We start from the raw sequence: 26,699 nt of genomic DNA, 5'->3' as shown, positions 1-26,699 counted from the left end.
AGTAAAGTAGACCTCATCCAGTTTATGCAGAGCACAGAGTATAAACCTTAATCCTGGAAAATGTACTGTAGGCTAGGTGTCTACTATCTAGGTTTTCATATCACAATAGCTGTATGGCGTGAGATCTGGTATTCACTTCGATCTGTCCATCTGAAGTGTTTGGTGAGTGAATCACTCCTGATCCCACAATTATGGGTTTCGGGGGCCTGTGGTAACAGCATTGCAGATAGCGGGCATCCTTGCTTAAATGATCTTCTTAACTTGAACCGTGACCGTTGCATATTGTTTTACCCTCACCAACACTGTGGGATCTGTATACTATGGAACAACCCATACACTGTTCTCGGGCACAAAACCCATCCTTTCTAGGATCGAAAAGACATTCATTCGAATCGAATGCTTTCTTCACATCTCAGAATAAGACTGCTAAGGATTTCTCATCATTTTCTGCCCACACAGCCTGCACAACTAAGCCTAAGTTCCTTGCAGTACTGACTGCAATTGGATGACATGCAAATTCAGGAGGCCATCAACTAGAAGACCACAAGTTGTCCCTCCGAATTTCAGATTTGTCGACATTAAACCTCAAAGAATGTGCCTGCATTCAAAAGGCTACTGCATACAAATATCTACAGATTTAATCTTGAAGTTGTCCTTAATTATCAGTAAGGAGACAATTATTTGGATGTCATCAGTGATAATCAAGGAAAACCAAAATGATCTGATGAGAGAGGCCAGTGGTGTTAAATAACTTTTCAATGGGGCAGTCCTGTAGGACCCTGCACAAAAAGGCCCTCGGGGTAGATCTGAAAGGAAGCATATAGATTTTTTTGTTGGTAAATTCGGTCAAGTAGGATAAGCTACCGTGCCAAAATTACATTCAAATCTAGCAGGATGAGAGTGAGATGTTCACTGTATAGAGGCATTTCCAAGTCATCACTTACCAAAAGCAAGGCAGCCTCTGTGCCATGCTGAGGACATGTTACTCTGCCTTGAGAGAAGATTGTGAGACTCAAGGAAGGAAGACATTGGACCGTATATCTCTTTTTTTCCCGAAGATTGTCGAAGGTCGAAAGAGAAGTCAGTGAAAAGGTGGAGCTATAGTTACTTGGGTTGCAAAGAACAGAAATTAGTTTATTAGGAAGAGGAGCAATTATTTCCTCTTTCCAGTATATGGGAGCCATGGCCAACTGTAGTGAATTGTTGCAGAGGTTCTCAATAGTAGACCCAATTGAAATCACGTTCAAACATCTGAAATGAGAGCTGGCCCAAGGGATGAACCAGATTCTATAGAGGAAGCCTGGCTAAGAACATTCTTGTGGAAAATAGAGTGAAGTGAGTAAGGACAGAACCAGAAAACTGCTGCAATCATGCACACAGGTCGAATTGAATTTGGCAAAGGAGAGTAAAGACTATTTTAATAATCTCTTCGAAATAAAGAGAGAGGAAGTCACATAGTACCTGGTAAGGCTGAACGGAGATTCCTGTAGAAGGAGTTCCAATTGATCTTTAACTATGCTGAAGATTTTATGCGAAGTATTTCTACCCATTGAAAATTCTTACAAAACAATATCAGGTATCAGTCTTTTTTGTGTACAATTTTAATTTTATTTTGGCCAGTGAAGCATGACAATTCCTACCATCATAATATGCTAACCAGGTGCCCAGCATAAGTATTAATACGTTCAAGAAACAGAAAAATAACAAAGAATATCATTGTTTCCGATCCATCGACGTTTGCAGAGTGAATGACAAGTTTTGGTTCATGAAAGAGGTTACAGTATATCCTCTATATACTTTTCTGAAGTGTACAACGTTTTGCCTACATTTGAGTGCCCGAATAGGTCTGGCATTCTGGTTGGGCCACCCCCCTACAACATTTCTCTCTTTTCATGCATATTTTGAATAGTAGCCATGGTTTTTCAAACGTTTGTACTCTTAACCCCATGGCTGCTAGGCGTTTTCCCGTCCTGCGCTGCAGATGATTGTATGCCATTATTTCATGACGAGCTGGCCTTGTCATCCGCGCACGGCAGGTAAGCGCCATGACGAGCCCAGCTCGTCATTAGCCTCGAAGGGGTTAATATGGCATGCCATATATGTTCCATATCTTTGCCCACCATACATCTATAAGTGGTGTCATCTGTTGCTTCCAGACCTGGTCCCGTGACTAGAAGTAGGTGGATAAACATTTCATCCGTTAGTGTTGGAACGGGATATTTACCATCTTTGTCGGGATCTTCCAATAGCAATGTCATGTGATCTAGGGGCAATTCTATTCATATATTGACTTTTATGTTTGACATCCCTGTACATGCCTACACGACCACCCATATTATCAATTAACCTTATCCTCCACAGCCTTTCCAACACAGATCTGAGCTTCCTTTGCTTACTTCAGTCACATATGAATGACATACCACCATCTTAAGATCTTATCATTGTGTTGTGTGCATACAGATTATTTGGCGCCCTTACCCAAATTTTAGATACTGTGGTATTCAAATCTTTCCCCCAGCTGTTTGTATGTGTATTTGCAGTTTGTAAATTAAGTATCTGCAAGTATAGCCATGCTGTACGTTTTTTGAGTTATTTGTTATATAGAACATTATCCCTGGTGGTGTTTTCTCACTGTATGCTGGTTCCTTAGTTTGTCTTTTGCTAGTTCGCTGTTGTATTTGAAGCAATCTTTAACGATCAAAAGCTGTCAAGTGTTCTATACAGGATTCCCTAGTGTTTCCCCGTTTTCATATACTTTTCCTTGCTAGGTGGATTTCCATCATTCCATCTCAGAAATTGCCCTTCTGTTATTCCTGGGGGAATGTCTAGGTTATGAACTATTGGGAAGAGTTGAGAAGAGAGTTTTGTATTTTTTGAAACGTTGTTTCAATAGTCTAGTCTATTGAGGTTAACGTATTTCTATTTTTTGTGTATTTGTGGCAGCAACTACGTGTTATGTTGTCTTTGAGCTTGTTCTAGCTCAACCCACTGTCTTTTATATGAGGGGCAGTACTATACTGAAGCCCGTCTAAATTGGGGTGCATATATGTAGTTTTCTACCGCATCAGTACTCTCTTCATCCCCTGCCGCGGGTGACTCCACAAACTGCAGAAGACATTATCTGACACTCCCAAGCATGGCTTCTCTCCTTTTCCTGTACCTGCCCAAACCCGGAGGGCCATTTGCCTCTAGACCTTTCCTCCCCACCTACGTCTATGCCCAGGGACTGATCTTAGGGAAGCACTAACACCTTAACTCCTGCACACCAACTATAAGGATCCAGGGCGACATCCTACCCAGTGCCCTCATTATCCTCCAATGGGGGGACCCAGCCTTGCTCTTAAGTCATACTGCCACCTTCCACACACAGTCACTGTATTCGTATTGTTACTATGTGATTAGGATGATGGTCACCAGGCTTGTCGCCCATTTCATTTCCTTTTACCGATACCCAATGGGTATCTGGTTTTGTTGTTATCAGTGTTGTCAAAGTATCTTCCCTCGGCCTACACCAATCCCTCACTGGGATCTTTTAGTCCAGATGAGTTAAGTACTCTCTGACTCCCTTTGGGAATTTTCTGGGATCGCCCTGACATGATGCTGCATCCCTGCACCTCACAAAATACCAAGTAAGTTAAAGGGTCTGAGGGAGGTTTTCAGACCAGCGTGGATAAGTCCCCCTAAATATACCACAATACCACAGAATCCGCTGGTCCCTGAAAAAATTATTATAAATAGACAAGCTCACCTTAACAAGACACACAACCTTGGAGGAAGTCCTCTTTAAGAGGACGTAATCCCATCACCCACCGAGGTGGCATGCTTCATCATTTGGGATTTCCTCTTGGATGCAGCCTAGTGCAGCGAAGGAGCTGCAACTACTTGCTAGTGTAAAGTAGGAGCCTGCGGATGTTTTAGTGTAATCAGGGGGCTAGATCTCCTAAGATCAATGAAGCAAGACACAGTGTGGTGAAAGTATATAGTGCAGTGTAAACTAAGGAGTGTATTAAAATTGACTACCAGGAGAAAAATAAGTTTACTAAGTATCCCATGGTGTCAAGTGTTAACCCCTTCCATGCTCATGACGAGCTCAGCTCGTCATGCAGCACAGTGCTCCTGTGCTCAAGACGAGCTGAGCTCGTCATGACCACACCCGTTTTTATTGCTGTCCAGCACAGCAGGGGAAAATCTCCTGCAGGGATGTGGTTAAAAGCAGTCAGTGCGCAATCTGTAAGAATGTGCAAACTTGCAGGTGGATAAAGAAGGTGTACATGTTTCAGCCAATCATGATCATAACTTGATCATGGCTTTCTTCAGGACCTGATAATTACTATTGCAAACAAATGGTGAGTATAATATCACAAATAGAAAAATAATATTTATCTAGTATTGGGGTATCTTTCATAGATTCACATGCTTAGAATCATTCCCGCCGATGAGGTGGGAGTCTCGCGGAACAATAAAACATATACATTACAGTCATAATAACATCACACTATAGGCTATAGTAGATAGCAAAGTCACTACACTAGCCTATCTTAGTCCTTTTACAAACAGAACCAAACTTGGAAACCAGCCAATCAGGCAGCAGCACCCTCTTAGAACCTTCCCCACAGAGAGGCAAACCCTCAGATTTTCGTAGCACAAGTGACAGTAAGTATGCCATAATGATAAGGTAAGCCTCTCCGGGGAGGAGGGTGGGTCGCATGTGAATCTATGAAAGATACCAATACTGGATAACTGAAGTTACATGTAAGTAACTCGTTTTCCTATCCAGTATTGGGGTATCCTTCATAGATTCATATGCTTAGAATCAGAGTAACTAGCAGTAAATAATACATAGATGCATAGTGAATGGTGGGTATCATAAGAAAAAATCCAAAATACACCATACCAGACCAGTGCAAAAATATATATATACATATACATACATATCTGCGCTAAAATAGTTAGTCATACATATATGCAACAATAGTTATATGCAAGAAAGAATTGTGCAATGGCAGAAACAACATATTCTCATCATAAGGCTTACCTTATCTAAAAAGGTTTTGTAGTCTGCTTGCCCAACTGCTGACTCAGCCTCTGTTGCCAGATCCAGGCAATAATGCAGAGTGAAAGTGTGCACATTTTTCCAGGTTGCAGCACGGCAAATCTTGTCCAAAGACACACCAGCGAACAATGCCGTAGATGAGGACACCGCCCTGGTAGAATGAGCTTTAGACTTATTTGACAATGGATGGCCTGCCTTGCAATGGCAGAATTGAATAGCGGATGCAATCCACCTTGAGGATAGTAGCCTTTGATACAGTTGATCCTGGCTTGTGACCACCATGCGAGAGAAATAACTGGTCAGATTTTCTGATGGACACAGTCCGAGGTATGTAGAATTTCAAGCATCTTTTGACATCCAAAGTATGTAATGACTTTTCTGCCGTGGAAGACGGATTAGGAAAGAATGTCCGCAATATCACAGGTTTGTTGAGATGAAATGAAGTAGGAACCTTGGGTATGAACGTGGGATTAGTTCTCAAAAAGACATAATCATTATTAAACTTCAAATATGGTTGCCTTATAGTGAACGCCTGTATTTCACTCACTCGTCAGGAAGAGGTGAGTGCTAATAGGAGAGCTGTCTTCCATGAGAGATATTTTAAGTCCGATTCATGAATGGGTTCAAATAGATGTTTCATCAGTTGTTGTAGAACCAGATTCAATCTCCATTCCGGAGCAGGAGCTCTAATAGGTGGGAAAGTTCTGAAAAGGCCTTTCAGGAACTGCTTAATGAAAGGATTGGAAGAAAGTGATGCCGCCCCTGAGGATCGTCTGTACGTAGAAATTGCGGCCAGATGCAATTTAACAGAAGCGAACATGGGACCAGACTTAGATAATGACGATAAATAAGGCAGAACCTTATCGGGAGAACATTCCAGCGGATATAAGTTGTTGTTGCTGCACTAGTAATAGAATCTCTTCCATTTTAAGGCATAGGCCCGTAATGTAGAAGGGGCTCTTGCTTTATTCAGAATGTCTCTGCATTCTTGAGGTAAGTCTATATCCTTGAAATCTGTGAATCCAGAAACCAAGCATGGAGCTGTAATTGAACTGGGCATGGATGAAGAATCTCGCTTTCGCTCATTGACAACAGATTCGGTATTATTGGACGGCGGAATCGCTTGCACTGGGAGAGAAGGAGAAGTTCTGTGAACCAGTGCTGATGTTGCCATTTCGGTGCAATCAGAATTATGCAGCATGGTTCCCTTTTTATCTTGTGTAGAAGTCTTGGGATCAGAGGAAAAGGAGGGAAAGCGTAAGCAAAAATTCCCGTCCATCTCATCATGAAAGCGTTTCCCCAGGAGCCCTTCTCCGGTTCCCAACTCGCGAAGAAAGGGAATTTCCGATTGCTTTTGGTGGCAAAGAGATCCAGATTTGGGTTGCCCCACTTCTGAAAGACATTTTCCAGAATCATTTGATTCAGTTCCCATTCATGGCAAGCTTTTGTTGTCATGCTGAGAGTGTCTGCCAAGGTGTTCTGGACTCCTGAAAGATGTTCCACCTTGATTGCAATACTGTGCAAGAGAAGTCACTTCCAGATGTTTTGAGCTTCTTGGGACAGAACGTGAGATCTGGTACCCCCTTGCTTGTTTAAATAATGCATGCAAGTAGTGTTGTCGGTTCTGATGAGAACTGTAGACCCTTGGAGTCGAGGAAGAAAAGACTGCAAGGCCAGGAAAATTGCTCGAAGCTCCAAAAAATTGATGTGCTTCTTTGCCATTGCTGTAGACCACCTTCCTCTAATGCTGAGGTCTTGAAGATGGGCACCCCAATCTTTCAGGGAAGCATCCGTAGTGAGGATGAAATCCGGAATTGGAGGTTGAAAATTGATCCCTACGGAGACATTTTTGGAAAACCTCCACCAAGAAAGAGTTTCTTTCATAACCTGAGTTACTTGAACTATGTCGTCGAACGAACCTGAGATTTGGAGCCACCGATTGTCCAGCTCCTCTTGAATTGGTCTCATTCTTAGCCGCGTGTGAGGCACTAGCAGAATTGCCGATGACAAAATCCCCAGAAAAGATTTGACCAGTCTCCCTGAAGCAAACTTTCTTTTTAGAAGATCTGATGCCAGAGAGATGAGGCGAGATATTCTGTCTGCGGACAAGAATGCTTTGTCTTGAACAGTGTCTACTTTTGCTCCGAGAAATTGAATTACTTGGGAAGGATAGAGGCTTGGCTTCTGGACATTTAGGGAGAGGCCCAAAGAGTGAAAAACTTGCAGGCATTTTGTTGTTGCGAGAGAAGCTTGATGAAAGGATGGAGATTTTATCAGCCAGTCGTCCAGATATGGGAATAGTTGGATGCCTTGCAGCCTGAGATGAGCTGCTACCGGAGCTAGAAATTTGGTGAGACTCTTGGTGCCGAGCGCAGGCCAATTAGAAGGACTTTGAATTGGAAATGTGCCTGCCACAGTGAATCTCAGGAACCTTCGATGTTTGGGATGAATTGGGATGTGGAAATACGCATCTTGAAGATCTAATATTGTCATGAAATCTGCATGATTTAGAAGCTGAAGGATTTCCTGGAGTGTTACCATGCGGAAAGATTTTTTCTGAAGGTATTTGTTTAGCATTCTCAAATCCAAGATTGGTCTCCAATCCCCAAATTTTTTCTTTATCAGAAAAAAGCGAGAATAAAATCCCTTTCCTGTTCAAGAGCGAGGAACCTTTTCTATCGCCCCTTTTGACAACATAGCCTTCACCTCTTTTCTGAGTAGAGGAAGATGCGGTGGGTTTTTCTTTAAAGGTGGATGAGGAGGGGGAAATTTGGTGAACTCCATGGTGTGACCGAATTTTATTATATCCAATACCCACTTGTCTGTGGTTATTTTCTTCCAATTTTTGAGATGTTAGGAAACTCTTGGAATTTTGAATACTTGTGGCATATCTAGGGCAGGTGCTATGAGATTGTCATTGTTTTCTGGCAGAATCTCCGCCCGGAGATTGACGTTTTCTGCCCTGTTGCCTGAAGGCGGCCGCTGGAGGACTTGCTGTTGTTGTTAATAACGATATCCGTATGACCCTGGCTACCTTGTTGCTGGTACTTCTGGTAACCTCCACGAAAGGTGTAAGAACCTCTGCCTCTTGCTCCTCGAAAAGGTGTTTTTCTATACTGCAAGGTACCCAATGATCTAGCAGTATCAGTGTCCTTTTTTATCTCTTGCAATGCATCATCGATGTGTTTACCAAATAATAGATCGCGTCAAGGGCATGTCCAGAATTTTTGTTTGGATTTCAGGGCGAAAATTAGTGGATTTCAGTAAGCCCTGACGTCTAAGGGTAGCTGCTCGGGCAAGTTGACAAAATCCCAGAGAACCTATATCCATAGAGATATCGATGACTTCAGAAGCAGCTCTTTCACCTTCCATGAGAATTTTCTTTGCTTCTATTTTCTTGTCATCAGGCAGATACTCTATATAAGGTGAAATGTCCGACCATAATTGACGATCGTATCTGCCTAAGATAGCTAAACAATTCGTAGCTCGAACTGTAGCCCCTGCCATGGTGGTAAAGCATTTGCCTATGTTGTCAAGGCGCCTACCATCTTTGTCAGGTGGAGCTGTTATTGGAGCATTGGAGCAGAAGGATTCCGAGACTTACTCTGCTCTGCTTGAGAGATAACGGAGTGAGGTTTAGGGTGACCAGAAAGGCAGGCAGGGGCGCCATCTGGCACCTTGTATTTTTTTGTCAACCTAGGAAGGATGGCCGGAATGGAAAACGAAGTCTTCATAATCTTCACCCCTTCCTCCCAGATATAATCAATTATAGGAATTGAGCGGGTGGATTTCCTGTTCAAATCTTTAAAATCATATAAAAAACATTCCGTTCTCTGTACTGACATTGAAAGATGGAATCTAGAGGCTGCCCTTTCCATAATCGCATGGAAACCTCCTATGCCCTCAGGAGGGGAGTCAACAGTTAGAGGAATTGGTGAAGCTGGTGTTGGGATAAGATATTCGTCCCATCCATCCACCCACAGTAGTGGGCGAATTTGGAATTTCTCCGTCTTCTGCCACTGTGTCTCAGTCATCATCCTGCAGTAATTGTGAAGGCAACGCCACTTGGGGATCTGAGACTGGTGTTGCAAGGGTCGCAGGCTGCATCTCTGTAGGTGTAGGAGCTCTTTCTGGAACTGTGACTGGAGGAAAACGGTTATTATAGTCCTTTAACATTGCTGTAAGGTCTTGAAGCAAAGCTGCAGGCATCTGAACCATAGGTTCTTGGTGGAACGATTCTTGAGGTCCTCTTAAAGACTCACATGGTTCGTAAAACTCCTCTTCATCATCATCCTCCTGATATTTTAGCCGGAGTTGAGACGGGTCATGTGATTGTCCAAAGGGGTCATCTGGGCCTGTTTGATCCCTTTCACAGGGGCAAAAGTTTTACAAGGGTCTCAGACAGACCGGCCATGAAGGATTGAACACTATTGTGCCAACAGGAAGAGCAGTTGTACCCACCCTGAATGTTCTGCGGAGCTCAAATTGGGTCATCCATTGCCTATTCAAGTTTTCAAAGTGGTATGTTTTGTGGGTCCTAAAAGGAATTTCACACCTCATTACAGGCCAGACTGCAGCTGCGTACTATGGCTAATTTGCATATAGTAGCTCAGGTAATAAAATATAACTTTTCTCTGAAAGTTATATTACCTAACATCTGACTTTACCAATGAATTGGATGTTTAAAAACAAGAAAAGCTCTAGAACTTTTTCTGTAACTGTTTCCTAGTGGAAAATGCAGAAATGGTGTTTTAATCTGCTTTACCAGTATTGTGCCTGGGAACAGCTTAAACCTAATAAAATAAAAAGAGCTTTTGGTTGTAGGTACATGTTGACATTAATGTAGGCACCATGAGCAAATGTACTCTCTCCTAAATGGTTTACAGATGCAGTTTCCCACATTAGTGGCCACACAACTGAGTATACCTGTGGTGAGTCTCTGGGGTTGTTGGGTCCCCAGGGGTTACGGTTAATACTACCTATAGTACAGTATTTACACAACACGTAATAATATTGAAAACATTGTTGTTCTTATTACTTGGTTAGATCTTAATTCTTAAAATGCCGTATGCTTGTATATGAAATATTTTGCTGCCAAACATTATTAGTTACATTCTGGACATTCGTTGGACCGTGAGTCAGGCAAATTGAGAGTTGTTAACCTGTTATTGTAGTTTTAATTTCGTACGTGCTACACTTTATACGTGCCTGTCAGTAGATAGTTGATGCAATACGGTGGTTTAAATTAAAAAAATCAAAAAACATTAATTTAGGAATGTACCACTATTAGGCACTACGCACCCTACCTAATGGGCAATAAGGTCATTTTAGGGGCACGTAGAAGCGAGTAAACACTGGACTGATAAGTCACCGATCTATCTCACTGGGCTAGATGGTATCTTGTTATACAATAGACAGGGAAACTGCACCAATAGTCAAAAGCAGTAGGGCTATCCACATTCTTGGCACTTTTCGTTCTCTTGGGAGCACTCCATCTGTTGATCTGCTCTTGTATCTATAAAGCGCCTGTTTCTTCGGGAAGCACCACAAGTGAGCTGAAAGGCTCCTCTACCCAATTAGCACTTGGCCACACAAGGAGTTTAGCTAAATCGAGTTGAGTTGATTTGCACCTACTTCTCCATGAAGTATGTACCCACTGCACTCACTCACTTGCCAGTGATAGGCACATTCTTCTGGGAGCTGGAATGTCACCAATATGTGTTTCCTGTCACAAACACAACATTGCTTGTAAACCACCAGGATTGGCACACCTTTGCTATACCTTCAAAATCACAAACTAGCACTTTTATTCGTGCAATTAGACCCACACGCTGCTTACTTTCTTTTCTATTCCTTAGTATTTCTTTTGGGTTTTTCTCACCTGCGTCTCTGAAATGCTTTGAAACCTTTTTTTCTTCACCACTTGCCATCTGCACACCACCCAGCCTCCTGCATCAGTGCAGACCATACCTCAGCAAGGAGCTGTATCTGATGCAAGAGTCTCATGGCCCAAATACTGTGTAACAAACATATTATGCATTAAATATAATTTACAGAAATATCACAGCTTTGAAGGTAATAATAGAATGCCAACAACCAATGAAGTGCTCTTATTGTAAACGATATTTAGGCCACAGTAACTATGTTGGAGGGTATTTTCATTATGAATATTCGCCGTGTAGCTGTCTAAACCCTCTTGGGTAAATGATGCTGTCACAGCAAGAGACCATTCCCGTGTTCACTAAGGCACCCACTTACAGCAGGCTGTCTATCACTGTTCCTGAATCTGATTCTAAGAAGGGCAGTGTGATACAGTACCTCTTTTTGCGTGGTCACCCCTAGTTTGGAGGACTGATGCTGCAGTGTATTTTTTAACTGTGTGCCCTGGGAAACTTCCAACCTGGTCCTAATGCATGTGCATTGTCTTATTCCTAACTGGCTGATTTAACTTTCCTATTAGGCCATGGTATATGGTGTCTAAAAGTATACCCATGGCCTGGAAAGTTAAATGTCACCTATGGCCTGGAAATTTAAAAGTCACCTATGGATTATGCTATCTCAGGCTAGGGACCAGTTAGAAAAATTATACAATTACAAATGTTATTATCTATTAGAAGCACAATTTATGAGTGAAGTCGGTTTTTTGATAAATATTAAGGAAAGTGTACTTTTAAATGGTTACAATTTCCTTCCTGAAGATCCTGGGGTTCATTTGTAAGAGCCTCCCACTGTCACCCAGCTGGTAATAAACCCTGATACAGTTTGCCTGGCTGTGGAAAGGTGCTTTTGTCCCCTGGCAAGAAGACCAGTTGGGCTGTGCCCAGGAACTTAATTTACTTCCCAAGCAGATGGCAGATGACACCTGAACAGGTTTTTCCCTGTCTCCCGGGGAGGCAGGCTATGACCCAGTGGGATAAAAGCTGGCCCCAGAACTGGTTTGGAGTGACCACAGATAAGGTGCTGGACATTACTATATCCACACGTCTGGTTGGGCAATCAGGCTCTGCACAATGGAAGAATGGTTTCTCCATCATGTATTTAGTTAGTAGGGGGCACTGTGGGGTTGTTTGCAGTAGGGCACACAGGAACTGCTGCAAAAGTGGCTATGGTTACCCCAGAGATCTTGTATCTGAGTGCTTAGGAGTCGCCAGCACCCACAAGCCGGAGCCAGGCATAAATTTGGCACTTCAAGACACATTCTTCCACACACTCTGGACCTGTGGAAGAACAGAAGAAGAACTGCGCTTGCTGTCTGAGACTTGTGAGGAGATCCAATGTGCTGAATCTGCTCCCACTATAACAAGGACAAAGAAGTGGACCTCAGGGATCAGATGGCTGACCTCTTGTGTCACTGTAGAGACACAACAAGCTACAAAAGGCCTTTTTCTTGTAGTGACCAGTACTGAATTGACCCAACCTGCACCCTGCCGCTGGCATTTGAGGAGTGAGACTTGAACACAATACTGGAGGACCAGAGCAAACCTGCCAAGTCAATCCGCCCAAGGCGCAACCTAACTGGGCTGAAAAAACAGGTTTCCCCCCACTCTGAGTTTCTGCACGCCAGCAAATCAGTTTCAGAGGGACCTCGGTAAGAAGGTATTAGAACAGAACCTCAGCCTTGCCTCATTGGAAGGCAAATCACCCCTTGCGGGGTTTATACATCTTACTTAAGCCTTTATGTTGCTTTGCGCAACAAATTGACAATGCAAAGGCTGAGAATATCTGGGCCTAACTTGGTAGAATCTGGTTGTTGTATCCAACTGAGCTCCATCGTGGTCGGCCTGAAATTGCGCCTAGGGTCTGCTTTACCATGATCATTGGTGCTTTGCACTTTTGCACTATTTTTACTTATATCTTTGAAAATTATTATCTCCAGTTCATCCTATTGGATTTTTGTCGTTTTGGAGTCATTTTGCTCTTTTCCTATTTTTATAAAGTGGAGGGGGATTTTTTTTAGTTTTGTGTTTTTTCACTTTAAATATTTTGGTATTACAAAACGTTTTACACATTTCTATAAGTCAAGCCTGTCTGCTCTGTGACATCGCTACAAAGGATTGCGCGCTGGTTTAAATTCTTGAAGCATTTTAAAGGACCTATTTGGACAGCGCCTTCATTCCTTTGGTTGGACCTCAATCTACCCAAACTAATAAGCCCCTTTCTCACAGGCAGCGATACGGGTTGTGATGCTTGTACTGAAGACATCCAAGATAAAAGTACTACTCCACTGCTTTCAATAATTAACTTTTATTTTAAATACAGGTATGTGGAAAGACTGGAATATTTAACCAAGAGCACATAGCCCTTGCTAATGGTGAATGGATTTACCTGACCACCTCTAATAAAAGAGGAGCAAAGTACATATACAAGACTGGAGACCTATTTACAACAAACACAAATGGGAGAAAACATGTTTAAATAGTAAAGATATGTACTCAAATTCTAGTTTATTCACCCCGCATTCAATGAACTTGGGCGTGTAGGCAGAGTTGCAGAGGTTCCTATTCACATGTGAGTACTTGCTGTGACGTCAACATATTATACTTAGAATATACCACCGTAGATTACACACAAGGCACTATAACTTAATTTATGTTTATTGATAACTTACATGTATTCTGGTTCTGATATAATTGTTCTATTTAAATACAAAAAAAATAAGTCATGATCTAGTGGACATCTTTGAAGTATTTTACAATGTTGCTCCTCCTCTCTTTGGATTCGTCCGGCTAGCCTTCACTATTTCCCTAGGAAATACCCCATTGTCCATTAAACCACATGCATATGCTACAAAACGAATCCGAGACAATTTCACTGGCTAGTTTTTTCAGACTTAAACATATTTCTTGATTTCATCGTACAAGACTAGCACAAACGCTCCACCCATTCCTCTCAGTACATTTGACCAGGCGCCTTTGAAGAAAGCTTTGGATCCTTCGTCTTTGACGATCTTCTTCCAGCAGTCGATTGTGCCCTTGTACATGATATCAGCTATAGAAACAGAAGTGCACATGTATGAGTTACTGTAGAGATATTGGACCCTCAAAACCAACATTCACATCACAGAGCTGCAACGTGAAACCTAAACGTACTATCAATTACAAAAGAGATCCCCAGACTCTTTCTAGTTTTTTTTTTTAAGAAGTCATCTGGTGAAAGATTTCACAACAGGTCTCAAACCCAAGCAGACATCAAACAAAGGAAAACTCTGAAATACCCATTGCTGGTGATTGATAGAAATACTGGTAACGATAACTGTCTTTAGTACTACCTAATGCACACTAGATTGCCCCTTTAAGGATGTTTATAATTTAGAGGATTGTTCACACAGAAATTATACTTGTTCTCGCAAAGTAGAGTGGGGTATGTAGAGCTTCTTAAGCCACTAGCATGTGGGGCAAGAGCAGGTCTTATGGTCAGGTTGACAGCACCTTAGGTCTTCTTTGATCTATCTAGCGCTTATTAGACAAGGTATCTAAGGTGTGATATCTCTGCGATGGGATGTCAAATGATGAATAAAGATGTTCCCAAAAATTAACCATATTTTGGATATTTCACACAAAGTAAAGGTGGTGTAATTTAAACATCCCTGAAAATAGTTATATTTTCCACTCTGAACTAAACCAATGAAGACATAGGCTCTGTGCATTGACTTACATCTACCTTTTCAGCTCAGTAGCTACATGAGTACTTTTACTTACAGAAGCATTGATTTTGAAGATCTGCTCGTGCCCACAAATACCTCATTGTATGTATATACTCAGCTCATAGACTAAATCCGAGTAGAAATTAGTATCATGTGTTCTGGAACTGAAATCATGCAATATTTTAAGTTGTAGGTGTGTGCACATTGTGTACTTTCACAAAGACTTGATAGGGATGAAAATAATGTAGACAGTAGGTAAAACATAACACATGCATGCATTGTATGGGTCTTCCAATTTTCAATGTTCTAATGGTGTGTTTTGTGTATATATGGTATAAAGTGCATCATACATGTATGTATATGGTAGGAGGAGAAACAGTAAAGGACATTGACAGTGAATCCCACTGGAGACTTTAGGGTGCACATGAAGGTGAGATGGTTGACTATGTTGAAGGCTGCTGAGAGGTGAAGCAATATGAAGAGCTGGGGTTTTCTTCATCTGTGGTCAGGAGGGCATTGTGTGGCCATGCGTGGCTTGGTAAATGTGCAGTAATGCGAAGAAATGCAAGTCACTGCCTTTCGTCACTCTGCCCCAGAGGAGTTATATGGGTGTTCTTACATATCCACCCATGAATTTTGGCGCATTCGCAGATTTACCATTAGTATACCTGGGAATGCGTCTAAATGTGACACCTCTCAAAGGGGGGCGCAACAAGGAGAAACAAAGATATTTCTCCTTTTTGTTCCCTCTTTCAATGTGTGCTGCATTATGCAGCACAAGGAAAAAGAGGGAAATGCCTTTGAGGATTGTTTTTGTGCAGGAAGGTATCCTTTCCTGCACAAAAAGAATCCTGCTTACAACGCAGATACCTATACACCAGAGTTCTTCAAACTGTGGGGCGCGCCTCCCCAGGGGGGCGCGACACCATCCCAGGGGGGGGGGGGGGGGCGCGCACTCGATCCTAAAATCTTACCTTTGTTGTCCTCCGCGGCGCAAGTCTTCACCCATTTCAAATGCGAATTTCTTTCATTAGAGAACTCCCGGTGACAGGGGGTTGGAGGGGGGAGGGAGGAGAAATCATTGGGCACGATGCGCCCATGCTTTTGTTTGCAAAATGCTAACTGTTTACCATCCAAGTAGGGGGTTAATAGGTAGCGCTGAAATACTTCAGCTGCAGTAGGAGGCAGGACGTCTCCTCAGCCAAAACCGAAAGCAAAGGAAGAGACAGTCCTGTTCCTTTGCATTCGATTTCAAAGCGGAGGAGACTCCTTGCCTCCCACTGTAACTGAAATGAATGTTCCATAGCTGCCAAGGTTTAAGATTGCTTTGTGTGACACTTTTATAATTTCAGTGTAATTATGAGTTACATTTCAACCACTGAGTGACACTTTTCTTGCGAGCAAAATCAAGCAGTAATGACGAGGGAAATGTATATAAACATTAGAAATGACACACATATTGGAGCAATAATTCAATGTATTCACTTGTATAAATTCTAGACCGCCTTGGCTGCAGAGTTTGTGAGTTATCAGTTATTTAAAAACAATTTCTCTAATTTCTCTAATATCAAAATTTGCATTGTGCATTGTGTTTCTTGGCTTTTTATTCCATAGGATGACTCTGTTAATTAATGACAGAATCATACATTGACTTGAAGGTCAGTAAAATACCAGAATTGCTTTCTTCTGAGGGACTTTTTTTTCTGGCAACTGCCTCTATTAACTTTCTTGATAGAAAACAATCAGCAGAGGTCAGTAAAATACCAGAATCACTTTAGCATTCTCTAGGTACCAGTACATAGAAATTGTCTTCTATGAGCAACCTTTGGCAATAATATTTTTTTCGATTCTTGTATTTTCAGTGATATGATCATGAAAAGGCAATATTTATTTCTATATATTCCCATACCAGGCATGTCACGCAGTTTGGTGCTTAATTTCCCTCCATGGTAAAGAACAGTAGATGTTTCAGTACCCATGTTATGTTATGTTAAGGGGTGCTTGTAAAGCGCACTGTCACCGTGGGTTTCCTGGCGCTGATTAGATGCTGAGGGGACAGAGGGACTTTAGCTGGGTTGTGGGAAGAGCCAGGTTTTTAATGATTTACGGAATTGGATGAGGGTGTTGGAGGTCTTGACTGAGGAGGGGAGGGAGTTCCAGAATTTAGGGCCAAGATATGCAAATCTACGACCACCATATCTGCAGAGTTTGATGGGGGGGACAACCAGGAGGTGTAGGTGTGATGATCTAAGATTATGTGAGGGACAGTAAGGCCGGATGAGGGATTTCAAGAAGGCGGGGCAAGAACCAGAAAGAGATTTGAAAATGAGGCAGCCGAGCTTGAAGGCTGCCCTCAGGCTGACAGGGAGCCAATGCAGTTTGATGAGGAGGGGTTTGGCAGACTGCCATTTCGGTATCCCGAGGGCCAGTCTCGCCGCTTGGTTCTGGATGATTTGCAGCCTGAGAAGGGAAGATTTAGGCAGACCGTAATAGATGGAATTCGAAAAAGTCCAAGCGGGAGAGGACCAGGGCCATAATAACTTGCAGCAGGGCATCAGGAGTGAGGAGGTAAGCCACCTTCCTGATCCTGCGCAGCTGGAACATGCAGGAGGAGACCACCGTCCCCACCTGGGGCCCAAGAGATAGCCCGGAGTCAATGGTGACCCCAAGACTTTTCACCGAGGCCACCGAGATAGGGGGGGGACCAAGTTCTGCCGGCCAGAAGTGCGGACCCCAGTGGGCAGAGCTCCTACCGGGAAGAAGGAGCTCCGTCTTTCCTGGGTTCAATTTAAGTTGGTTCTGACACATCCACTGGAGGATATGGGACATGGCTGCCTGGAAATTGGGAATAGCAGAGGGGGAGTTTAAAGGAAAGATGAGTTGCAGGTCGTCCGCGTAGTTGAAGACGGTGACGTCCCACTGCCTCAGAGAAAAAAGAAGGGGGCGAAGATAGAGATTGAAGAGAAGAGGGTATAAGGAGGAGCCTTGGGGAACCCCACAAGGCGAGTGCTCCCTAGGGGCCCTGAACGTGCCTAGGCTGAGGGTCTGAGATCTCCCGGTAAGGAAAGATTTGACCCATGCCAGCGCCAGGCCCTGGATGCCGGCCTGCTCGACACGGTGGAGAAGGATGTTATGGTCCACCGTGTCGAAAGCGGCCGACAGATCTAATAGTACCAAGGCCTGGGGGGTACCCTTGTCAGCGCCGTCTCTCAAGGCATCCAACACCCCAGGATCACAGTCTCCGTAGAGTGGCCGGGTCGGAAGCCGGCCTGGTTGGCTTCGAGGAAGTTGGAGCTCTCGATAAACTTTGAGAGACAGGCGGTGAGATAAGCTTCCAAGATTTTAGAGAAAAAGGGCAAGAGGGAGATAGGACGATAGTTCGCCGGGACGGCGGGATCAGCTCCGGGCTTCTTCAACAGAGGCACCAGAACGGCCTCCTTGAAGGAGCTGGGTATCGTCCCGGAGGAAAGAGAAGAGTTCAGCAGGGGAAGGATGCAGTCAGGTAGAGAGTGGCAGATGTCCCGGAGTATGGAAGGCGGACAGCGATCGTCAGGAGAACCAGACTTGATGCGGACGGCCAGAGTGGCTAGGGATGTGGAATCTAGAGGAGGGAGTTGTGTGAGGGAGAGAGCATTGTGAGGGAGAGTAACAGAATCAGTGCCATGCTAATCTGTGCATAGCTAAATACATATAAGGTCCCAAAGGCGAGACTGATTGCATTGCAAATTCTTGTTCATATGAACGAGATAATATGGTTGCACTACGAGTGTGGCTGATGGAGGAACAAATAGGTATCATGGCTGGATACTGCATCTTGAGGAAAGTGTGGCTGCAGAGGGTATCCTCCTCCATCCATACCAGATGGTCTCTCTATCCCTAAACCAGGGTATTCATTTATGCATCTGGTTAAAGGTAAGACCATTTCTCACCATTTCAGGACCCCACAGTAGTGTTCAGATTAGGCACCACTATTATCATGATGAAAATAGCGAGTATTCCTTTGATCAACTTACATGTGTCTGTGATTAGCCAACAAGCCTGGACAATGGCAACAGAGATGTGGCCACAAAGGATGGTTTTTAGGTGATGGTTTTTAGGTGATGGTTTTTAGGTGATGGTTATCAACTTATCAGATGGTTTTCTTTGGGAAAGATTTTTAAAGTACCACCACTTCAGATTCGGAAGCCAATTGTGCTAGTTCTGCTCACTTCTAAATTGGACTATGCGAACTCCCTCTATTTGGGGGCTGCTGATGGCTTAATTAGGAAGTTAGAACTGGTCCAAAATGCGGCAGCCAAAACTATTCCTGATGTCACTAATACGACACAATCAAAATGTGCTGGCATAAAGCAATTTCACTTGCTCATTATCAACGAGCGGATTAAGTTCAAAGCATTGTTAATCGTGTTTTTATCATTCAGAAAAAACGTCCCGTTCACCTTAGAAGTAGGCTTCCCATATATCATGCTTCTAGAGCTTTGTTCAGCCAATCAGCGCCTTCTTCGTGTTAATACTTTCAATAAATCTAGGTTGGGTCGTCTGTCCTTTGTGACTTGCTGCTAAGCTCTGGAATGAGCTGCCAGTCGAGCTCAGAATGCTCGACTCGAAAGTGCTATTCAAGAAAATACTTAAGACCTTCCTTTTTGCAGACAAGTAGGATTACGTGAATTTCTTTCCTGCAGGCTAGCACCTGGACACTTCCTTGGCTTGCGATGCTGCTGTAGCGCTTTAGAAACGGGCAGTGTATTTCAATGCACTAAACGTGCACCATCAGCTGAGTGTGGCCAAATCCAATAAAAAACAGGACAGTGTAGTTGAAGACATGCTTCTGCCCCTTCCTCACAGACCCAACCCCAAGAATGCCCCCGTCCCCCAACAATACCCCCAATTGAATGTCCCGAATCACCATTGCCATACATTTTATGCACTTTCACGACTGGGTATCAGACATTTTCTGAGAATTCATAGTTGGTGGCGGTCAGAAGTGGAATGCACATCATGGACAGCAGTGTGTGTGTGGCTATGGTGTCATGGGCCTGGTTGTGCATGTACACAGGGAGCGGCAATGTGTGAGCAATACTCAGGGGCAGGAGTTGATGCCATGTATATATGTAAGAACAAGAGAAGGTACCATCACTGTGTGAGGAGCACTAGGGAGGTGGGGAGTGCACAAAGGGCACAGGGTGGTATCACAATGTATGAAGGACGTGTGGGAACCACCGGTAGGTGGAGGACAAATTACTGAGTTTAAAATACATTCATATAGTTCACTAAGTATGAGACCCCCTCCTTCAGAATATTAATATTACAAGCAGAGAAACTGAGTATTCTTCTTTCTCCAGTGTCTTCGTAAATGTAAGAGGAATTTAGAAAACAATTTGGTAAATTTTGAAAACTTTAAAAAAGCGTGGTGATTTTCTGCGATTTAAACTGTTTCTTCCTTTGTTCTCTCTGCTTTTTAGTCAACTATGGTCTTAGCATCAAGATACCTTCTGCGCTTTATAAATACACCACAAACAAATATGCCCTCTTACCTCCTTTCCTTCCAGACTGCATCATCATACGACGTCTGACGGTGTCAAAGGGGTAGGAAACCAGGCCAGCTACTGCCGTCACGGACTGGGCGATCATCCAGCTCACGAAGATGTGCACATTCTTGGGATCGGGCATCATGCCTGTGGGTAGAGGGCACTGGTGAGCACTGGCAGGGGTGACCCTTGCACCTCGCCCTCCACGCCTCCCACCACTCATAAGACAGATGCATTCAGTTACAGGGGGTGGACACAGCTGGAGGACCACCGCCTCACTCCAGCCTCAGTCTAGTCCCAAAGTGTTCTCTAAGTATGATGTTTGCCTCAGTGTGTAGCATGTCATAATTGTATAAACAACACTGTGTGACACAAGAGGGCCTGTAATGATGTCCCTTCATTCTTGACTAATCAAACTATTCAGTGTGCATTCCCAGCCCCATGGCTAGTCTTGGGTCCAGCCAACAGGGCTTGTAATCAATAATCCACCCGTAAATGTTTCATTCATTAGACTTGAGGTCTGAGCCATGTCCACATGTAATCCACCCACTCCAATAATCAACCCCAGCTGCCTTGCAGCTTCAGTGACAGCAGCCACTTGTGACAGGTTTAGTTTCTACACGGCAGATTGATTTCTTGCACCACTACAGCTGAAGAAAAGGGATACAATTCAACTATGAATATACAGAGTCACCATACGGCTCGCTACATGTAGAATATTCATACGTGATTTAAAAACATTACTATTTAAAAAGAAATATGATTTGGTTTTATCACAATAAACATCAAAAAGTAATTTACATTTTCTAGCACCAGTAAAAAAATGTAGTCAAATACAATTTGTAAGTTGGTATAATAAATGTAAAGTTATGCTTTTAAAGTGGTTTCTCCGCCGTCCTCGGTCAAGGGCCCGTTTACGTGTCATATTACATTGCTTCCACTAATGTCACAGTGACCCTGACCTTTCCATGACTGAACTGCGTCACCACTACCTGTGGCACGGTGCCCATCCTCACCCCTGCTACGTTCTCTCATGGGCTCTGTTCCCGCTTGCCTCTCCCACGTCAGATCTATGCCCCCTTCACCAGCTCACCTTTGGCAGTGTCATAGACACCGAAGTAGGCCGCCCTGTAAATGATGATGCCCTGGACGGAGACGTTGAAGCCCTGGTACAGGCCCTTGGCCCCATCCGACTTCCAGATCTTGGTGAGGCAATTGCCCAGGCCCGAGAACTCCCTCTGGGTGGGGCCCTTGCCAACGTCAGCAGCCAGCCTGGTCCTGGCAAAGTCCAGCGGGTACACAAAGCAGAGGGAGGTGGCACCGGCTGCGCCACCGGAGGCCAAGTTGCCCAGGAAGAAGCGCCAGAACTGGGTGCGCTTGTCGACGCCCCCCAGGAAGATCTGCTTGTACTTGTCCTTGAAGGCGAAGTTGAGGGCCTGAGTGGGGAAGTACCGGATGACGTTGGCCAGGTTGCCCCTCCAGAAGGAGATGAAGCCCTGCTCCTGGGGGATCCTGCGCACACAGTCCATGATCCCTTTGTACTGCTGGTCCACGGAGATCTGCTTGCTGGCATGTTGTACCTGCACGGGTTTGAACGGAAAAAGTGTGAAGTGTTAAAAAAAGGGAATACATGAAAAATAAAAAATCAAGGAACACAAAGATGCACATTTGTTTCTATTGGAATGAAAACGTAATTATGGGTTTATTATATATATGTAGGTTTTTACGCAGGTCAATACCGGTTTTCCATCAATTCGTATCATTATTTCTTGCAGTGTTTTCCAATATTTAAACTGGGCTCATTAGTTCACAGTTTAACCACTGGCGATAAAAGAACCATATGCTTTATTTAGAAGAAGTAGTTTAGGCATACTTTATCTATATAAAAACGTAAAAACATATTGTAAGTGACTGTATAATGTATGCTTTAAAACAATTGCAAGGCTTGAATTTTTTTCACATTCAACTTTTCGTGAACATTACTGAACAATTCCCACATCAAACCTATATTATCGAATAACTGAGCAGGTGTCATGTACTGAAAGGGTCTAGTACTAAATGCATAGTGTTTTTGACCGGTAGGTGGCGCTGGCTGAGTGGCTAAACGTCCAAGCGCCTCTTGTGCCATGTTGTGTATGTGCAGCAGGAAGAAGCATCCATGGGTCCATAGAGGTCACCCTCCCAAAAAGGTGGAGGGGGCACAGCGAGAGGGGAAGATACTCCACGCGAGGCCTCTGAGTGTCTCTCATTCAGCAGAGCGCTGAAGGTCAGTCCGGGGACACCTCTTCTGGTTGGGTAAAAAGGATTCACGAGAAGTGACAAGTGCAAAACCCAAAGGAGCCAATAAGATACCATTATTGTGCCTGTTGCAGCCCTCTAGCTAAGGAGATTCTGCCAACACCTCCTGCAACTTTCACATATGTCAAATTTGTAAAGGACCAATGACCTTTGTCATTGAAATGTCAACCAGAATTTAGTTTCCATTTAGAATGCGTTGTGCAGTATCGAAGGGACACTGAAAGGGCAGTTAGTATTTCTTTAAAAAAAAAGTGTGTGAAGACACAGGTTTGCAAAAGAGATGTGGCCCTGGGGCGGATGTGTTCACCTCTTAAATTGGAGTCCGGGGCTGTAATCCCAGCAGTGGCACTTGGATAAACTATGTGATTTCGGGCAAATCACTGCGCCTCTATTCCCTGAAATCGTAAACTTCTGCCTGCAATGCTTGTCGCTGCATTGTTTTATAATATGTAACCACTTTCACCAAAATACGCACACACATTTTAAAAAGACGTCAAATGCATTCATTGTTACAAAAAAAAATCGAGTTTTATCCTCAAGCAGGTGGATTTATACCTGCGAACACTTCAGGCTTGGAGTAAGAGTCGGATTACATTTAGGAAACGCAGCGTTTTGTTATCACACGCTTTAATGTTCATATACTGCAAACACGTCTCTAATCAGCACTGAAAATCCGAGGACCCTGTACAAACACCACTGAGCACCGATTCCGTCCACACAGTTAAAAAACACATTGCAATCGACAAGTTTATACCCGCACCCAACGCCCTAGTTTAAAAAGGCATACGTTATTGTGCCGCCAGAGACGCACGCAGCCCGGTATGCCAGTCCGCGGAGCTCTGTTCTATAAACAGGCAGTGGGAACCAACCGAGCCCTTGCGTGTGACATGTTTCCATATTTAGTCACTCAGCTCCCTTAGCTGCTAGGCACACAGCAGCCGGCACGTGGGGAAGGGGAGAGGAGATACCTAAAAGAGTGCATCTTTTTAAATGTTCCTAAAGTCAAGATACATCCGTTCCCAACACACTAGTCTGGCTCGACCACTTTTACAGAGTTTATTCCAACTTTTTCTTGTCAGGTTGGAAACGGAAAAGTACTGGTTGGCAGTGCCAGCTGTACCATCCGGGAATGACAAATCACGTAGTGCATCAACTCCCCCCCCCCCCCTCATGCCATCTCGTACAGGACATCTCACATCTGGCTCACCTGTAGCAGCAGTTTCACCCTCTCGATGGGAGCGACAGCTGTCTTGGAGATGGCAGCAGCCACTCCACCAGCCAGGAAATCTATGAGGAAGCTAACCACTTGGTCACTCATGTTGGCGTCGGTTTAGGTCCACCCGAGTAGAATACACGCAAGCCGGTGCCACCCTCGTCCCTTCCCGAGCCCTCCTCCTCCGCAATGTCAAGCAAATGGGACCAGCTGCTGCCCTTCGCCCACCCTTATAATCTGCCGGGGTCTCGCGAGAAGAGAGCAGGGGCCAAGCACGCGCTCGCGCCTCTCATTGGCGGGGCTCTTTTATGGGGGTCCCGGGCGCCATACTGTTGCGGCATGGAGGACCCCTTGAGGGCTTCGCCTCGCCCAGGCTGTAGGGGCGTTTAAAGGACGAATTAAAGTTACCGTGTCCCTTCTGAAGCACGTGGCCGCTGTATAAATAGAACCTTCGAGGGTCTAGGGAGGCTCATGGGACACACTCCAGGTCACATGTCACGTCTCTATTTATAAGGCAGTGGCGCTCACAAACTCCATAAACACAAGTGGGCTGCACATAGATACGCTACGGAAAACTTACAGATATAAAAGAAATGCTTCTATTAATTTTAAAACATTTTATTGAGAATAAAACATGAGTATTAGTATATCTGCATACTTCGTTAATGATGCATACAATTTGGCACATTGTCAGGTTATGCTGTGTTATGTTTTGTATGTGCTTTGCAGTGCCTTAAACGCTCTTTTGTTGTCCGAATCGCGTATTAAGTGTTATGGGCACCTCTCACCTATTGAACATTCTGGCTGTGTACGCAATGTCCTTTATTACATTCCCATCTAATTTTCCTTTGGTACTCCCTGCACCTTGCCAAACCCCTGCTTTTTATTATTTTATTTTGCCTTCCATATTTTCCTATATATTTTAAATGGAGTTTCTTTCTTGAGTCCCTTTCAACTTCATTATTCCTGTTAACTGTATTTCACCATCCTGTTTTCATTATTTTTGCCTCACACCCACAGTATCCTTGCCTCACACCCACAGTATCCTTTCGACCCTTCCAAGTGTTAATGAAAGATTCCCCTTTTGTATTTGTTCAGCTGTACCCCATATATTTGTGTTTTTCGTCTCTGAGGTCAAACGCGTGTCTGCTGCCAAACTTGGTTGTGCTTTCACCTGTGTAAGTGTAGGAGACTAACCTAACCTTTGGTCTTCCACTGTGAGATGCCAGGTATCACTTTTCTGGAGGCGTGCCACCATAAAGGTGGAAGGGAGTTTGGCTGTTGTTTGGGACAGAGTGGCGCGTTTTTTACCCTGTTTCAGGTCATGAAACTCAGATATAAAGTAGGTGTTGGATATTTACATATGAGAGGATGCTGCAATACTCTGGCAGAGAGGAACATAGCCTTTCCCCTGCTTGTTCAGGTTCGAAATGTTCAAAATTGGCACCCTTATGTGCAGTTTCAACAGACAGAAATCAAGGTCTGAATGACCATGGAGTTTGAATTGCAGATCTGGCAGCGATGATGGATGTCGTGTCCTACAGCGAAATAGTTCAATTTCTCAGACTCTCAGAACATTACATTCTGTAAGATTCCTAGAATGCATTCAGTTTGCTCTTTCTGCTTTACAAAATACATAAACACACCTAAAGGAAGTGTAACACATTCACCCCTCAATTATTTATTGTATATTAAAAATGCCATCTAGGAGGGATTATTTACTTGCAAAAACAGGTGACAGTTTACAAAAAAAGTCAGACATTGAAGTCTAAACAGACCCCAGAACAAATCACAAAATTAGCTATCAAATGCCCCCATTTATAGCCTCAGCACAGATTACTATTGTTGTGAAAGCCCCTTGTATATTGGCATTAGCTTATGATCCTCCAAAACAGGCTTACATGTTCTAAATGTCTTAAGAAATACATATACACACTTTCATTTGCAAAGGAACTCTGGGCAGTAGTAGTAATATAAAATTGTTGTATTAAACAAAATATTACAATAAAACGTATAAAACATCACAATCAGTACAAGTATTAGATGATCACTAAGCATTCTAGAATCGTAGCATTATAAAACCAAAGCATAAAAACAGTTAAAATGGATCTGGACACAGATGGAATCTATTCAGAGTATAGGCAATATATTTAAAACTCAAAGTTGATGCTTTATTAGCCTGGTCTAAAAATTTAATTGTGTAACTGAAACAAATGATGGACGAAATGCTGAATGATTTAAACATTCTCATCCAGTCAAGAGATCTGGGTTAAATCCATTGTTCTTTTGCCCACTACACCACCCCAGTTTGCACCCAGCCATATGCAAATCAGTCTTGACCCTGTGCCTCATGGGAACAGTCTAGACCGAACTGCCAAACCAGGTACTCCCTGGACCGGAAACACGCAGCCTGGGACTGGTTTCGGGGTATGTCCAAGCGCGCAACACCCATCAGACTCCCCGGGCTTCAGCCCCCCCCCGTCGTGTGTGGCAGCCCGGGATGAGACAGATCCCGGGCACACACAGAGCCGCACCTGAATGTTTCACAGGTCTTTAAAAGACCATTTGAATGTTAATTAGGCCTTGCAGTTGTTTCACCCCTTCTAAAAGCCCCTGCAGCTCCACTCTGCCTTCTGATTAAAGGTTCAGCCCCCCCGAAATTTTTCTTAGCCCCCCCCCCGAAATTTGGCTCTAGTTGCGCCTCTGGGTATGTCACCCTTCATCAGCCAGGCTATCTTGAATCTACTGGCACAGTGAGCAAGGGGCCCACGTCTGGCTATACCCGTTCCACTTAGGGTGAAAACTGTAACTGCAACAAATGATGGACGGAATGCTGAATGATTCAAACATTCTCCTCCAGTCAAGAGATCTGGGTTAAATCCATCGTTCTTTTGCCCACTCCCAGGCACTCCACATCACTGGAGTCAAGCTATCCAGGCTGAAGAAGGCTGATAGCCAGAAACC

General features: G+C 43.8%; 1 protein-coding gene across 1 annotated transcript; it reads right to left on the bottom strand.

The window, feature by feature from the left end:
* Positions 1-13,629: 13,629 nt before the first annotated feature.
* SLC25A4 (solute carrier family 25 member 4) lies at positions 13,630-24,126 on the bottom strand. Its single transcript, XM_086962497.1, has 4 exons — positions 23,730-24,126; positions 21,318-21,804; positions 20,231-20,371; positions 13,630-14,041 (listed from the first exon to the last, which is right to left on the bottom strand). Exons 1-4 carry the CDS (start codon positions 23,838-23,840, stop codon positions 13,884-13,886), a joined length of 897 nt encoding a protein of 298 aa, XP_086818623.1. The 5' UTR covers positions 23,841-24,126; the 3' UTR covers positions 13,630-13,883.
* Between the last annotated feature and the right edge of the window lie 2,573 nt (positions 24,127-26,699).

This window comes from Lissotriton vulgaris, chromosome 3_1 (genome assembly GCF_964263255.1).
Source record: "Lissotriton vulgaris chromosome 3_1, aLisVul1.2, whole genome shotgun sequence".
Lineage (NCBI taxonomy): Eukaryota > Metazoa > Chordata > Amphibia > Caudata > Salamandridae > Lissotriton > Lissotriton vulgaris.
The sequence above is the reverse complement of the archived record's forward strand: the minus strand, read 5'-3'. Positions and strand labels throughout refer to the sequence as shown.